Genomic DNA, 17791 nt, shown 5'->3' on the forward strand with positions numbered 1-17791 from the left:
GAAACGGTTATATTCACATCAAACACTTTAAAACAATACTTAAGTGTATTACCAAATAGACTTCAGTACTTTTTACTTCTGGTCATTAAAACTGTTTTGTTTTCAGAGAACGCTTTCTAAAATCAACCATTTTTGTTTGCACCATTTCAAATCCATATTTGCATATTAAAAGGATTCCCATTTTAGGTATAATGATTGGAACATGAACATGAAAGCAAAACTTTGATCAAACTAGGTGGTGGAGGTAGTAGTTGCTGGGTTATTGAGTCCGCTTGATTAACAAGGTTACTCTTTGTTTAAAAGATCATCCCCCCGTGATGCCCATGTTTTAGTTTGATCTACCCCCATGCGACCTGAAAAACGCAACGGGAGGTAGAGAATGAATGTCATTCTTTGACACACCTGATTGCTCTCAATCCACACCAATGGGAATGGCGAGAGGACAAAAAAAAAAAACCTAGCACAAAACAGACCGGAGCAGAAGTATGGAGCGGGGGGAAAGTAAGTTGTCGATGGTGGATGAGGAGAGACAAAATAGAGGAGAAAAGGAGACAAAACTTAGAGGAAACTGAGAAGGTTGCAACTGGCAAGTTTGGATGTGAGATGAAAGGAGGGAAGTGGAGGAGGAAAAGAGAACTGTGTAGGGGAGGGAGGGTAAATGGAGAGAGGTCCATAAGCCCCTGGATGATGAGAGAGAGGCTGACTCTCCCAGGACAGATTTGACAGGTTTCAGAAGTGGGGGAGCCTGCAGCTAGAAGTGTCTGCCTGCACCCTTAGGAGCAGTAGTGAGGGCTGGTGTGGAAATTGTGATTGGGAATATGTGCTTAAGACAAACAAAACAGAAGAAAGTGTGCCTGATGAAAGTCCTGTGTATGTGTGTGCGCGCGTGTGTGTCTGTACGTGTGTGTATACGTATACACTTTTCTTTTACTTATGTCACAGCGTGAAGTAGAAACTTAAAAAACTAGAGAAGGTGCTGCTTTAGAATCCACACGAGTCTGACAACTACAGTAGTTTAATTAGTTTTTTTTGTGTTTAGCTGCTGCGCATGTTTGCGCTGGTGCTTGATGTTAGAATTATGACATCTTACCAGCAAAAACAAATAAGACACACGGGCTTAGCCTTTTCCCGAAATTTCGCAGTTATCGGCTCCATGTCAACTCGCGCGGCCGACTTATTTGTGTTGCCTCGAAACTCTCGTATCGGCCTCTGCATTGTGAACCCTTGGATTAAGCAGGAACCAGTACGTGTAGGCTAGATGAATAAATAAATGAAAAAGGAGAAAGAGGAGGGGAAGGATAAACTTATTTTTCCTCTCTGCACAAACAGCTCAGTATTGGTGCAGTGCAGCCTGCAGAGAGCACCACCCTGCCAAAATAAAGATGAGCTGGGGCCTGTAGTAAAGGAGACGTCTGCCATGGGCGGCCCCTGAGATCTAATCAGAGGGCTTAATATCCCCCACAGCGAGGAGACCTTGGCCCCTCAGCCCCCTCAGCCCTGACACCCCTGACGCCCAACCCGGCTCAGCGCTCTGTTCAGCTCTGCTCTGCTCTGCTCTGCTCTGCTCCGACTCCACAGCCAACAAACTCCACAAAGTTCTCTCTTTCCCTCTCTCGCTCCCTCCCTCTCTCGCTCCCTCGCTCATACTCAGCAGGGAGAGACACAATGGGCAGCCACTGATCCTGTTTGGATGTGGTTTTGGATTATTTCTTCCTTGTTTTTCTATGTCCTCATTTTAACCCTCTAGGAAGACATGCCTGTGTTCCTCCTCTAAATGGGCAATGCAATGGCATATTTTATATCTGACTCATGCTGCCAAATGCCAATGCAATGTCCCCCCATTGCCCATTTCAGCTTATCCCTTTATTACACATTGCATGCTAATTTGAGAAACAACGACGAAGACAAAGGACTCCAAATTTGAACCCTGCTGTTAATTAAATGTTTACCACAGTAAATATTAGTGATTGCTGATTCTTGCAATCATCTTTAGTAAACATAAATACAGCCCGAGCCTTTAAAAATGTCAAAACAGACATATATAAATTAGCAGAAAAGTATTTATTGGACTTACACTGGCATTAAAACATTTCAGGTCCCCGGTGCTTTAAATCAACTGTCACTTCCCACTTGTGTGTAAGTGACTGCCAAGCTATAAATTCATAAATGCGCTGCTGATTAAATGTAACTCTTACTGGAAGTGGACCAGAGATGCATGTAAATAGCAAGAAACAGCTAACTTGACATCTCAGTTGTGTTTGGCCCTATTGTACAGTATTTGAAGGCCCCCCAAGTCTCAAATCCATTTTTATTTTTGCTGTATTGACTTTTTCCTCCTCTAGCCAAAGACATAATGAAGGCTTCCTGCAGCTGCTGTGACCTGTTTCTGTACAGTATATGCAGACAAAACACAGCTAAAGAAATAGGCTATTGTTTATCAGCACATTATTTTTCCTTTCCAAGCTGTGTATTCCCCACAAAGAAAATTGTCATCGTTTTTGGAGCATAAAAGAGGCACAAATGTGCATGATAGCCGAGGCCTTAACCTTGAGCGGTAATATTTTGTAACCCGACTGTAAAAGCAGCCGTGTACTCGCAGTTATGTTTATCCTCATATCGCCGCAGCCATTAGTTTCAGAAATGGACCATGGAGTTGTTTGTCAATTAGAGGAGGTTTGTTCATTTCTGGTTTAACATGCTGCCGTGTTCCAGAGACAGCTGTCACCCAGGCATTAGCAGTCAGAAGGCATCACAGCACTGCGTCTGCTTTGGATCTAAACTTTTATTTCCCAGGTCAGGCGTGTGGCATTCGATGCGTCTCAAGTCTATATGACTCAGTAATTAATAACCCGACTCTCACGTGAGCTCAAACTGGGACACGCTGAAGTTGCGGAGCCTCGCCAAGGGGGTTGCAGCAACCTCCCCAAAGCAATCGCCAGCAGACACCTCACCTTTTGTGGCTTTGCTCCCCCACCCCTCTTTCTCCTTGTGGCTCTCAGTGCATGCATTAGAAGAAAAGTTATTTCGAGCCGTCAGAAATTCAAATGAAGCCCCCACATGCTAACTTTTCCAGAGCATCCAGACCTTTGAGATTAGGCAGCCATCCTTAAAGCACAAGGGTCTGGGATAACAAACGGCATGTTTGAAGTGCTCCTTAGAGAATCCAGACACACACACACGTGCCAGACACATACACTCAAGACGCACACAGTTGCGTCCCCCTTGGCGTCTCAGCGTGGACTGTGGCTTAATTAAAGCACAAATGTACGGTATATGTTTTAAGTACCAGCAAGTTGTGTGTTTCCATGATGGTGAATGTAGTCTGCATGAATAAATAGCGCAACACCATGAATATTTATATTGTCAATATAATTAGCGATGTAGACTAATGGAGGCCATGTTTTGCACTTGAAGCCATGCCAATTTTTGTGGTTGTTTATTTTCCGGCTTGTTGTCCCCACAGTAGCGCTAAATAAAGACCGTTGTTATTCTCAAAACATTATGCATCCGCTAGCTGTGGCGCCATGCGTATGACCACTGCAGTTTTACTTTTAACACCTAAATTGTTCTCTGTTGTTTTGGGGGGGCTCATAGCGCATGCATTTGTTTGTGATTAACTTATTTTTCTTGCCATTTGACATAGTCTGCTTTTGATTTCTATTCGGGCTAAAGCACTGAGGATGTTGCCTTGATGGAAGCAACACCTTTCTTTAATTTAGCCTCATCAATAAGAAGAAGAAGCAGAAAAAAAACAAGTCTTAATCTTGCAGCATGTAAAATGTATGCTAATATTTATCAATTTCTTCTCTACCCTTTGACCCCCCACCCCCTACCTTCTCATGTATGTGAGCAGTGTTTGTCCAGGCCAATAAGCTCCAGCAGCACATCTTCTCTGCCCACGGACAGGAGGATAAGATCTATGACTGCTCACAGTGCCCGCAGAAGTTCTTCTTCCAGACAGAGTTACAGGTGAGCCTTGGGCCGGGGGGAGCTGAAGGGGCCTCTAGCAGAAACTGTGACTGCTAATCACACATGACAGCTTAACAAACACTAAACACCGCTCACAGCACTCTGGTTATCCCCCTCCATCCCGGCTGGGATGAGAGACTCAGAAGGAATTATTTCAGTCCGTTTCCAAAACTCATTTGTGATGTGCAGATATGATTTGATTTGCTTATTAGACCAGCAGAGCACTAAAATATCTGGAATTAGAGGATTAGTGGAATGTTCGTTTTTGAAGAGGTAATTACATACGGTGCAGAGGCAAAAACACAGTTGAGTCAATATGCCTGCATCTCCCCTTCTAATCACAGAGGAGGCCTCGTGGCTAAATATGAGCTTTGTCCTCTGGGAGACCGTATCTGCCCTTCAACAAAGTTAGTAGTTGGACTTATGAACTCGCAATGTTAGAGAGATAATCCATTTTCTAGCAATCTTTTTCCATGGTCCTTGGAGAACCTGAAAAAATGAAACAAACCTTATTATATTATTTCACTGTGGAGGTGCTTTCAAGCAGCTCTGTTTTGTTTGGGGGATTCTTTATCATACACATGGCACACTTCTCATATCCACATTTTTTCTCTTACCTTTTTGAAACTAAATCATTAAAATATGAGCGGTCTTAAAAGAACACCGTGTTCAGCGTAATCACTTAAAGTATTTTAATTCACCTTAAAGTGCTAAGAGAAGCCAGTAGCCCCTGACCATATCCTCTATGTGCATCTATTTGAAACTTGGATTAGCTGCGCCATGTATTAGCCGGGTAGCTGGTGGAAATATCCAGGGCTCGGCTGGCGATTGATCAGCAATGATTTTCATATTGAGATTCAGGTTGTAAACGCAGAGTTGTGTGTCTGCCAGGAGGAAGGTGAATGCGATCATTATCTGCTGGTCATTTGAGCATACAAACATGAATAAAACAAGGCCTGATCTACTGACATGCAACTCCACTGCAGAGAAGATTATTTAACAAGGCTCGCACTCCACCAAACTGCCAATGTGGAAGCCTTTCATTCACTTCAAGCTCTGCTATTTATCACATTTTCATCTCTCATTGGTACAAATGTTCTCTATATAGCGAGGGTTGTAGCAGGTACCTGTAAACAATCTCAAATAACCTGGGGATGTTTTCCTACTTTTTTTTTTTTTTTTTTTTTTTTTTGTCTGACATTTTTTGGAATGAAGTGATCTCCACCTCCCGGAGGTGATGTTTCATGCATGATTATATTGTTTTACTCTGTGTGAAGAGACAAGAGCAGAACATGAAAGACCTATGGCACTCTCTTGTGAAACAGAGGGTTATGAAAGGAGAGCAGGAACGAGCTTGGGGGATAAGACGATCATTATGCTCAACATGTGCCATGCTCTCAAGGCAGTCCCATGTGTCTGCATGCTCACAGTCTCAAACATATACGGAGCACATATAGATACAAATATGTGCACTGCTTTCTTATGCAAAAACAGCGACTTTTTTGTATACGTGCCACGGCCAGCTCGTATCTTCAAGCTATTTTTTCACATTTTTATACTAGCATGCTAAAAATTGATTCAGTAAATGTTGGATTTGCTGCATCGCCCAGTTAAAACCTTACAAAGAGTGCAGGTTGGAGGCTTGTTTTTTAGTTGCTGTTTGTTTGCGGTTGCCATTTCCCATGCATCACACTTCAAAATGTCTCACTGACACAGGGCAGTCGTTTGTCAGTCTGTCAGAAGTGGAGCTGTCTTCCAGCAGCGAGAGCTCTCTCTCTCTTCGCCGGGTCTTGAGTTTGGAGTTTCTCCCTATTTCTCCCTGACACTCTGGCCCACTCACCGGCTGCCTGGGCTCCTCATCTCTCACAGTAGTCGGAGGGGTCAAAGGGCCGGTGCAAGCTGGGAGAAGGAGCGGCGAGAGGGAGAGCTGCCACGGCAGGTAAAGGGAAGCAGGAAAGATATTTTATTAATTTGCTGCTGAGATCCTGAAACAGACCAAAGGCTGTGACAGGTATCCAGCGCACCACTCCACATCATCCCCCCACCACCTCCCCCTGTGAACTCTACCCTGCAAGGGGCTAGCCAATTTTCGCCAGCCTGTCGAGATGGATGATGGGAGAGCATCCGTCTAATCAGCCCTCCTAGGACCCCCCGCCCAGCCACCCCCCTCAGACCGGCCAGATTGACTGACTCCTGGGCCTGTGTGCCCCAGAATCCATATTCCAATGGAGAATAATCTCTCTTTCTCTTCTTCACCTTCCCTCCATTTCTCAATTTCTCTCACAAAAATAAGCTGTGAGACACACAGACCATCCTTCCCTTCGAAGATCTCCGGAGGACTCCCCTCTACCATCACAAACTCACACAGCCTGCACCCTGCGTATCCCTTTCCCTCAAATATGGAGCAGTCTAGATATTTCATGAAGTGCTGATAGGGAGGGCAAGGAGGCTGGCTGTGCTCTGCTCTCTCTGACCCTCAACTTCTGCCCACCCCTTGAGCAACAAACAGACATAGCTTCACTTCAGAATATACTCCCACCAAAATAAAATCCACTGTCTTGCCGTTGCTAGCGTCCCCGTTTGAGACAAAAAAATGTCCCTGGGTTCTAATAAAGGCCATATTGCAATGTGAAACTTGATAATGAACTTCCTTTCCCCTTCATGTTGCCGTCGGATACAGTAGCTTTTCACATTGCAGAAAGAACAGAGCCACTGACAATGCTGCTAGGCTGGATTAATTAGCCAGATTCATTAACTGATGGATGCGCAGTATTAGCCACAGCTTAAATCTGACATTTCTCTGAGTGCAGTTCGTTTGTGAAGAAACACACAAGTTCAGCTCTCGTACCACAGTATACTGGAGGGCTGCAATCATAGGATTCTCTCCCAATGATCTCAATTTCTCCATAGACAAGACAATGAGGCCGAAGTTACACAACAGTCAAGATGACATTTTCTGCGTGAGACTCCCTTGTTCCTTTTAAGCTGGGGTTGTCTCTGCTCCGTCCATCCTCCAGTTTCATTATCATTCCTTGGAAGTGACATGAGATTTTAAGTCATGTGTTAAGTCGCGCCGTGATCGGCGGAGGAGTGGAAGGACTGGGATGCTGCATGACTTCTCCCTCTCTCCTCAGACGCCCGCAGGACACATACCTTAATTGGAGTGTCTTTTAAAAGGATTCCTTCAAAGACAATTCAAAGCTCCCTGGCCTTAATGAGTGCTGAAAGTGACAAGAGCACATCTGCATCATGTTCTACTTCCCCACACAAATGAGATTCTCCTCTCCCCGTGTGATACCCATTATTGCCAAGCTGTGTCCAATTCTGCTGTTTTAATTAAGCATATTTATAGGCTTTGCGGTCACCAGGTCATTGTAAACAGCTATGTATGTCATAACATGTGTCCAGGATAGAAAATAGGGAGAAAAAGGGGACTGATGGACACTGAGTGAGAAGAAGGGGGTAGCTGTATTAGATGGAAATAATTGTTGCCAAAGAAATCAGCGCAGCGTATGCTTTGCGCATTACAATGCAGCAAATGTCTGGAGTTGATTCTCTGAGTGATGGATCTTTTAAAAAAAAAAAGCAAAAACAATATTTTTGGGTTTTATTTCCCTCCTTCCTTTTCATGAAGCATTCTTCAGTCTGAAGCACAGAGACCCAATTCCCCAGAAGTTATTCTTTCTTTCTTTCTTTTTTTTACCTCATGAATTTTAAAATATGCCCCGAAAAAATGCCCTAACTGCCCCGAGTCCCAAACGTGCGGCAAAAAAAAGAAGCAAAGCTTCATGTGTTTGTCCCTAAGTGGTGCTCAAACACCAAATTTTCTCTGAATATCTTGATCTGCCAAGTGTGACAGCTCTTCACGCTTTTGGAAGTTGCATATATATTTATATATATTTCCTTTCATATGACAACTTGTTTTCTTCTTCATCACCCCAGGTGCTCCGCATCCTGTCACCATTTCAAAAAAAGTTGCACTACAAAATAAAAGAACAAGGAATTAGGAAGAAAGTAACGGTGGCTTTTGTGAGGTGCCATCATTAATATTTTAGCGCATTTGTAATTACACTGTACACACACGGCTCTGCACTGTAAACGGGGACATAAACACTCTTAGACGACTCGTGATGAATCACTGGTGTTCTAGTTTTGTAGGTGGATCAGAATTAGACAGCATGACAGACCTAATGATCCTAGGAGGATATTCTTTTTTCTTGGTGCAAGAGTATGTTTGTGTGTATACATCTGCGTGCGTGCTGTATGTATTTGTCTTTGTCTCCATCTCTCCCAGGGTCTGATATGTGCATGCAAACACAATGTCTGGAGGGAGACATGACAAAAACTCCCAGAAGCCTTTGAGCCACTCTTTTTTTTTCCTTTTTCCTCTGTTGCACCACTGGGGAAAGTTAAATCCAAACAAAAGAGGAGACGCTTGGTGTACTGTGCTAGAATCCATCACCGGATCTCTCCCTCAAACATGTCTCCTTTACTTTTCTTAGTTGACTTTTTCCGGCAACTTTGATAAAATACCATTTCAAGCGCTTCCCAGGAAACTCACTACAGGTTTAATTTACTCTCCGTGGTGATCTGATTTTTCAAGTGTCTGTTATGCTGTTGATGTTAACAAAATGCAACAGAGGCCAAAATAAACAGCATTAGAACAATTATTCCCCCCTCGAATTTCATATTCGCACATCATAACAGCCAAGTAATTTGACTCTTCAGCTCTGGAAAAGCAGGCTGAATGGCACCAATTGTGGGTCAATTAAAAGTTTATTTTGCGATCCGCTCCTCTATTTTGGCGAGGAAAACAGGAGAGCGCAGCTCGACTGTCGCCTTCGTGTGAAAGCGTGGAAGTGCAAGAGAAAATATAGTCCTCAAATAAATCGCTGCATTTGTGAAGTGGCATATCTACTGCAGCGGCACTGGAGAGGTGGGGGGGGGCGCTCTGTAGTATCCCTAGTCAAAGTCTGTCCCTGACTGAAGTGGTTAAATGTGAAAGTAATTGTGTTTTGTTTCTGGGACTGACATGTGGAACCCCATGGACCCCATCTCCCTCCTAGTGACAGGCAGAGATCCTCCCCCCTCGCTCTGTCTAATTAGAGGATGTAGCCCAGGGCTCATGTCCCAGGAAGACCCATCCCCCTCCCAAGATGGCTCCCCTAAGAAAGCCCTTAATTGGGTTCTTTAGTCATAGTCTTCATTTTGGCTGGAAAGGCATCTGTGTGTTGCTATCACCTCAGAATACAGTTTGTATCGCTCTCTTGTGTTTTTTTTTTTTTTTCGTTCTCTCTTTTTCTGCCTCTTGCTGGCCCTCTTTCTATTGCTTTTCCTCTCTCCCCTCTCCCCGTCTCCCACTCTCTCCTCACTTAATGAGGCCCCATAATAACACAGCAGTTGTGCAGTTGTTTTGCTACCTCAGTCAAACAGCGGGATCACTGCATAGTGTGTTTCTAGTACCATTCACTTGTCTACTTAGACAGGGTAATGAGTATCATTTGGAGCTACAAAGCACCAGCTCACAAAAAAGGGTGGTCAGTCATCTCCAGTTACACCTCAGAAGTATTTGGTTGGGGTAGTTAGACATCTAATCAAAGCTTTTTTTGAACATTATGGATTTATTATATATTTTTACAACTGTTCGGTGTGGAAATGACTCACGTGAAAGACGCTGAAATCCATTGCTGTTGTCAACTCCACCCTAGCGTTTTGCTGTTACTGTATGACTATGACTCCCCGGGCACCTCACTTCAAACAAGGCAGTCTGTTACCAAGGAGACCAGGCCGGTTGTGGCATAACAGTGTTTGGGGTCAACCCTCCCTACGGCCTGATAAGTGATGACTGTGGAGAATGCCAACCGCTGTATTATTTATTTATTTGATTGTGTTCTTCATTGGCTAAACTAGCCAGCAGTAAGCCTGGCCTCAGGTCAAAGCAGGAAGGGATTACTCCCTCAGTGGACTGGTCAACAGCAGAGAATGCACAAAGGGAGGACTGAGTCAATACTGGGCCGAGTTCAGCACACCATTAAAGATCAAGAAGGAATGCAACGCTCCTGTCTATCCCCACGGTAGTTTTGAACAGCGAGAAAACATTTTACGTGGCAGCAAAGCATGAATTGCAACCGCAAAAATCGCCCGAGAAACAGAGCGGCCATTACTGATCGAAGGCCGCTGTACATCTTTCGCTCGTTACGCAAACATAAATGAGCCTAAATAACCAAGTGATTAAATTCCTTCAAGTCAGTCTACAATGTGGAGGCTGCAGAAACGAATGCAAGTTCTTTGTTTTAGTATCGTTTGGTGACATTCTCTCTTATGCCTTAATTAAATTCCTGAGTGATGACTACGGGTATGCGTAGGTCTCAGTGGTTTTGTGCGCCGTCCCCGTGCTCCAGATGCGGCTATGCAGACTTACTGCATGCCAGGCATGTGATGTAAAAGCAGAGGCTTTCATTTGGAGCTTCGGGAGGGCAGCGTTTATAGTTTTGATTAGCTTTTTAAATATTTCATCATAGATAAATAAAATAAGGCACTTGGGCTGCAGGTGTTAAATGGATGTGCCGAACTCTTGAAATAAACAGTTTCTTTAATCTGATCTTTAATCTCCACTGTAAGCAAGTTTGATTTATGGATTGCTGTCACACCAGCATCTCCAATCATGTAAAGAAATGTTCTAACTCCAAGACTCTAACTCTATTTTATTTCTTTTTGTTAGAGCTTCCTTTACTAAAAATCATAAGTGAGTAAGATTATCATACTGTTTTCTAGCTGCATTTCTTCCTACCTTTGTATGGATTACTAATATAGTAATTACGCTGCTAGTGTAAATGTGACTTCTTAACATTGTAGCTTATAGCAGCAGTTAAGCCATTTAATTACAGGTCAGTTACATTTTCAACACTTGTTTTTTGAGGGTGGCATAATGCGACAGATTCTGGTCTATTCACTAGTCAACGCTGCACAATGCTTTATTTGTTTAAGGAGCCTTAAATAGGCCATAGCTTATAAAGTCATTATTGTTCGCTCAGCTCTCTAACCACTCAATAAAGCCCGGGTTTAATGTTACATGCCGGATAACACCAGGTAGAAGAGCAGATACAATGTACTTAACATGTGCTCAGCAGGTATTAACATTATGCTAATCAAACATTGTTAGCTTTGTGATTAAGCTTTACATCCTCTCTCTGTGATGTTGGGCAATCTGAAGATTGTCTTTAATACGGCAAGATCAGATGAAAGGGAGAACGTGTCTGCTAGTCCACTGGCCTTCCTCTGCAGAGCTGATGTAAGAGATGCACCTCTGTTGCCTCACTGGAGACCGGGTGCTATCGATGGAGACCAGAGCAATGGGGAACGACATAAAGAATGATTAGTTAATAAATCAGCTCCCTAGCCTGCTTGCTCTTTCCCGGTCTCCGCTCTTCCCCAATCGTTCCCCATTTTTTCCCCTCGCTCTCTTCTTCTTTGCAGCCGCGTTAAATTCCTAAGACATGTTGCACCTGTTTGCATGGGTACACAAGACCCCTGCCGGGTGTTCTCCCTTCTCTTCCACTACCCCTGAGGGCGTTGCAGAAGGGTGATGTAATAAGATGAAAGTGGTGGTTTAACGGTGGCGGGGAGTCGGTGAGAGAACGGGAGAGGAGGAAGAGGCTCGCTCCGAGCCAGTGCAGCCAGTGCTCATAAGGAAGAAGCGGGTGCGCATTATTGATCAGTGCAAAATTTAATTTAGTGGAGAATTGACTGCTATGGTTTACCTGAACACTGCTGGTAACTGGGCCCTGCAGCAGGCCTGTGTGGCCAGCAGGTGGTTGAAAGGATCGAGGAGGAGATTAAGGGTTGGATATAAGGGAAGGAAATGGATGATAAGGGGAATGGCAGCGTTTCAGGGGGAATAGGATGGCATTGAAGGAGGGAGTTAAGATGAGAGCTAAAAGGCTTAATGGAGGGCATCTAATCCTAAATTGCAGTGATTCTAGTGTGACACCATTAGTGACATCCTCCTTCCTAGGGCAGTGGACATTTTGGTCATTTTGATGTGAATAATGCGATTTTCTATGTAACGTGACATTTGTTGAAGCGCACCGTGGGTATTTTACTTATCCAACACTTGCGCCGAGGCACTCGAAGAACTTGACAAGGATGAAGACGGGAAAGTGAATTTTCACTCTCCCTCCCTTTTACCACCTTCCGCACTCGTACACAGAACAGTTTATAGCTACTCTGCAGAGTTCAGTATCCACAGAGATAAAGGTATCAGTTTCATTTTCTTTTAATGTTTTTTTTATTCCTCCTTCCCTCTTTTCCTCTATTTCCCTTTAGTCTGCATGGCTGCCACAGCCACTGAAGTCGTTTAACACCGTCCTTGAGAAAGCCCTCAGTGAGAAAACTCCTGGCATGTTTAAGGAAAAGGTAGAATGCAGTGTGTGTCAGACAGAGCTGGGACATGCAGAGGGGGGAGCCATTCCCCAGAGGGGTTATTTTCCCCTCTAATAGCTGTTACGAGCCCTACATTATATCCAAGGAGCTACATTCCTTTGGGGTCCACAGACACACACACACACACACACACCTAGACGCACTGGCACACTCACACAAAGGCATGCACACTCAGTTGAGCACAAATTTTCTCTCTGTGTTTCTCTCTTTTTCACATACACACACACACACACACTCAGTTCTAGCCGCTTTGCTCTCCCCGTGTCAATATCCTGCCATTTGAAGTCACGTACTGCAGGGGCTTCTGGGAGTCGCTGAGGAGCCAGGCTGACGGGTAATGGGCCGCATTCATTAATAAGGTTGCCGTGCTCCTGTCCCTCCTCAGCAACGCCAAGGATGTCTTCACCGGGGGGTAGGGGGTTGGTGGAGTGTGAGGAGGGGGAGGAGGTGAGGTGAGGAGAAAGAGAGAGAGAGAGAGAGCATCCCATGGGGAGTCTCCTCCCAGACTCACTTAAAGGAGCTTTATTTCAGCAAGAGAGGAAAGATGGAAGCAGAGGAGCTGTCCGAGGCCGCCTCTCTTTAAAAAAGGGAGCGCAGGGCCCAGGTGAGCTACACTAACCCGTACAGGGGTCACAATCCTGTTCCCCGTCAAACAGCTTATTACCCCACCTGTCGGGAAGTAATCGTCCTAGCTGAAAGGAAAGCTGTCGAGGCGTTTAAATGCTTTATATGGAGGCAGCCGAAAGGGTAAAGAGGGAAGGAATGAATGCAAGGGGGCTAATAGTTGCTCCCTACTGCTGCCCGAGGGATTCTGCACCACTGAAGGTGACTGCTTTGGTAAACCTTCAGACTGAGGTTGCGCTACTCATTTTCGGTTGTATTTGAAAGGCTAGTTAAGCAGTAAAAGTAGTGTAATTTCACATACTTTGATTACTCATTTCCGTGCCTATGTGTAGGGTAAAATGTATGCGTGTACCGAGTGTGCGGCGGATGTGTGTATTTGTGCATGCATGCGTAGTGATGTCTCTGTGACAGGTGTGTCTAGTCCATGCCAGTTTAGAGAGTCCAAGGCTGTGTTTTAAACAGAGCACAGCAAGTGGGGCATGTAGTTTGCATTAAAGGGATTAGCAGTCACTTCAAAAGATGACCTGGATTCAGCCCACCAGGGACACCAGTTACACACCCCCTGGTCCACACTCCCTTTAAAGAACCTGGCACAGCTGCCCCACTACAACCACTCTCGACGGTCTGTGTGTGTGCTTGCATAATTTTGGAAGATACAGCACAACAGTGCGATATTGTCAGCTTGTTATCCTGTCATAGTGGATTGTGCACAGTTAGAGACTTACAGAAGTGTGGAGGATCAAATCTTCTGAGGCCTTATCTGCGTGTGAAGTATTCCTTTTTTTGGCGTACATTTACAGCATGCTTAATGCACGTAGTCAGCGGACAGACAGAACTCCAAGGATGATATTCCATCGGGTCTGTCGGTGTGTTGTTATGGATTCGCTTTTGATTGGACAGGCAGGGTGGGATGTTATCGGTCAGTGGTCTTGTGTGTCTGAGATTTAACTGTGGTACGGGCCCAAAGCTGACTACTATTGATCCACAGACCGATTTGACTTCCTTGCAAGTTAATTAGAAGGGAATGACGATGATATTCAAACATTGAGATGACCACACGGCAGTGCTCATGTCTGGATCATCGAATTTAAACAGAACTGTAAGCTTTGAGAACATCTACAGCCATACAAGGAGGTTTTGTTATGTCTTTTTAATGAAGGGGAAGGATTTTTTTTTTTTTTTGAATTTCTGTTTTTGCGGTGTATGCGATCATAATGTTTTCCCTCTTTCTTTTTGTGTCCTTGCAGAACCACACGTTGACTCAGCACAGCAGCTAACATGGCAAAGCTCAGCGCCGTGGCCGAGAACAAGGATCACATGACGCACAGAATTATGCCCGACCGCCAATTACCGTCAGTGCAGTTTCCCACTGACTGTCTTGCACTGAAATTTTCAGTTACACCACAAGAAACGATGCCAGAGCAAGAAAAAAGAAAAGCAAAGCAAAGAAAATAAAAGAAGGAGGGGGGGAGAACAAAAAAGAAACCTCTCAGTAGGCCTACTTTACCAACCATTATTTCAGAAATAAAGAAAAAGCCAACTTGTTTGTACATAGACTTCTTCATGTGTTGCTTAACTACAGCTATATTGCAATCTTATACAGTATTTGCCGATGTACAGTTCAAAATGTTTGTCCAAAAAAAAAAAAGAGAGACAGAGAAGAGGGAGGGAGGGAAATAAAAAAAAGATTCATTACATTGTCAGTCAGACCAGATGGGACTGAAGGAGAAACAGGGTGCCACTGAGAGCATAGGAAACTGTAGGAACTGGTGAGTGTTGTCAGGAAGACTCTTTTCATCAGTGCCACTCCTACTGCGCAGTACGTCACTCTGTATCCTGACATGGTCAATCATTATTGGGTGAAAAAAAAAAAAGCTCGATTCACCAGCGTAGGCTGAAACCTTGTCTGTGTGTTTGTCCTAATATGGCTGCCAGAGGACCAGCTGTGAACTGTGATGCGACTAATCTCCACTGCCTGCGCTGGAGTTCAGACGAGAGGTGAAAAGGAAAAAAAAAAATAAATTAAAAAATCATCCCAGAGAACAGAAAAAACAGGACAGAGGACAAGATGCTGATATATGCAAACGCAGTGACACAGATTTGGAAAAGGCTAGCTCCTTCTGTTGGCTCATGAACAGAGGCGTGAAACTCCCATGTGGCTCTCAGAGCGTGGGGAAATCTCCAGCCCACTGATTCAACCTGTACATTTCTGTTATTAATGTTTACTGCTCGTTCAAGCCTGGAGATTACTGGAATATTTTTTTTTTGTTTGTGTTTTGTTATCTCTACTTGTTCTCTTTTTTTTTCACAATGGGGGAAGTAAATCCAGTTGAATTTGGGATCATGAACGCTGAACACAATTTCGGTCTGTCTCGGGGATTTACCGTGGTTGCAAAACTCCATCCCTGGCTCTCCTGGAGAGTGCCCAAGTACTTTTTCTTGTTGTTGTGTTTTTATTTTGTTTTTTTCTTTAAGTTTTTTTTTTTTTTTTTTTTTTTTTGCAGTGTCCCATTGCTCTCTGCTCAAGCTGGAAGCCACTGTGGCATCATACACAACTTTAATCCATTCTGTTATGTAAATGTTTTGCATTCATTGAACCTGAGATGCACTTTTGTATGAAACTTTAATGTTTTGACATTTTGATCGAGAATCGTTCGTACGCAGTTTACAGGAAATCACCATCTCCTGCGGCAAAAAGACAGTTATCTCCGATGTTATTAAAATGTATTGTACAAATATGGAGTTCTGTATTTGGCAGACCTCATTTTTTTGTGTTGCACATGTGATGGAAATATTAAAAACTGTATGAGGAAATGGACTCCATGTCCCTCCATCTTAACAGTCTGTATGTTAATGTGTTGGTGTGTGCGTGTGTGTGTGTGTGTGTGTGTGTGAGCGAGAACACAATTAACCCATCAAACGAGACCTATGACAGCATAAACAGGATCATCATCAGATGCTTACACCGCTTTTTTTTTTCATTGTATCAAATTGCATCCTATTTTTTCTCCCTCCCTCGTGGCTCACACTAACGAACATCTGAGCATCTTAAGGGAGGTCTGTGTTATTAATGACTCCATTACCCATCACCCTGTGCGGTCCCATTCTACACACCCTTGCGCTGGGTCTATTTAGGGAGCCTCCAGCACTCCGGGGGACAGAGGAAAAGATTCTTCTGCCTTTGCCGAATGGGACAAAACCCGCGCAACAACATCTGTCTGTCTCAGTAGATGATTCATCAGCGGTGACACACGAGCAGCATAACATTTGTTGAAGCTTTCAGTTTTGTTTTGAAAAGGCTCAGCGCTGCAGCTCGAAGCATTTTAACTGTGGTGAGTAACAAGACTGAAAAGTGATGGTTCATTTGAAATAAACAGTGGATACGAGTTGTACTGTATCTAAAAACACTGCATACTTAACTGTGTTATAAGAACAATAGGAGGAAAAAAACACGCTTATATGTTATTTTGATCCATTAAGACCAGAATATATAAAAAAGCAAGGATGCGATCCCTTGGATTGGGATTTAAGCTAATTTGTGTCATGATCACAATCACAAGATCTGAGAATTTTATCAAACATCTGTATAATTCCGCTTTTCCTAAACATGCACAACATGAAATGCACATTAGGTTTTACAACATTAACATATTGGGGATTGTGGACAGGGCCTCACACAATGACTGACTTTCACAATGAAGATGCAACCCCTCATCCTAATCGAAAGTGGTACATCCCGGCATTAACTGTCATACCAAATGCAAGCTGGGCATCCATTAAACAACTTTGCTAGCATCTCCCTGTGCCAGGCACTTTTAATAAGCTTCAAGGGCATTTGAACAGGTCCAAAACTTTGCTTTGCCAGAGATGGACTGGCCCACATCATCCATTACATTAAATTGGGTGGCGGCCTCCAGCTCATATTTATGATTTAATTAAATTCACTTGTGAGGCGTATCAGAACCACTGCGGCCTCCCTTTTAACGCCAGCCTAAGCAGCAAAACGTACACACACGCGCGCAGCTACACACGTTGTGTTTTTGACACTCGCCCAAGTGTGTGAGACTTTGTGGGCGCTTTGGCAGGGGGGTTCTCATGGGTTCATTTAAAGCAATATAATTACACAGCCCCCAAGTATTCTTCCATCAGAAAGCAGCAGAATGGATGACTTGTTCAGAGATAACTTAGCCTGGCTGATCCTCTGCGGTGTCGTCGTACCGAACATAACCTCAATGCAAGTGGCACTCAATGCTGCTCAGAGCCTGGCCGGTCCTTAGTGGAACTGGGCAATCGGGCCAGATGTTTGGGAGTCGCTGAAATGGCATTGTTCTTGTCCGGGATGTGTGAAATGGGATTTCTTTTTTTTGGCGCTGTTGTTTTTGATTTTGATTTTTGTTTTGTTTTCCTGTTCTATTCGACAGCCACACACCCTTAGTCCTCTGGAGTAAAAGTGTCAGCCTGTGTAAGGACTATATTAAAGAATTAAGAGAGCTTACTGAGGCTGTGCAATGTGCTGCACTCCAGGAAGCTCAAAATGTGTCATTTCTTCCCCTGTATGGACAAACCCACACAAATCTAAGTATGCATTCAGTGCTCGTCCCTTGTGTTCCAGTGTCCTTGCTATTGCTCTTCTTTGGTGCAAAATTTAGTTTGGTGAAAACTCCACATTGTTAGGCTGCACATTCCTCCCACTGAAGGAGACCTCAGAGACCTCTTATGGCATTCAATATGTGCGCCCAAGCGTGAGATCCAGATC

General features: G+C 44.0%; 1 protein-coding gene across 3 annotated transcripts in view; it reads left to right on the forward strand.

The window, feature by feature from the left end:
* znf521 (zinc finger protein 521) overlaps positions 1 to 15874 on the forward strand; it is an 88671-nt gene extending 72797 nt beyond the window's left edge. For all 3 annotated transcript variants that reach the window (XM_006786452.2, XM_006786453.2, XM_035905976.2), the window contains 2 exons: positions 3854 to 3969; positions 14283 to 15874. In XM_006786452.2, coding sequence (XP_006786515.2) covers positions 3854 to 3969; positions 14283 to 14312 — 146 coding nt within the window. In that variant the 3' untranslated portion in view covers positions 14313 to 15874. The remainder of the gene's footprint in view (positions 1 to 3853; positions 3970 to 14282) is intronic.
* Positions 15875 to 17791: the final 1917 nt, after the last annotated feature.

Source organism: Neolamprologus brichardi, chromosome 18 (genome assembly GCF_056152115.1).
Source record: "Neolamprologus brichardi isolate AB-2024 chromosome 18, ASM5615211v1, whole genome shotgun sequence".
Taxonomy (NCBI): Eukaryota; Metazoa; Chordata; class Actinopteri; order Cichliformes; family Cichlidae; genus Neolamprologus; species Neolamprologus brichardi.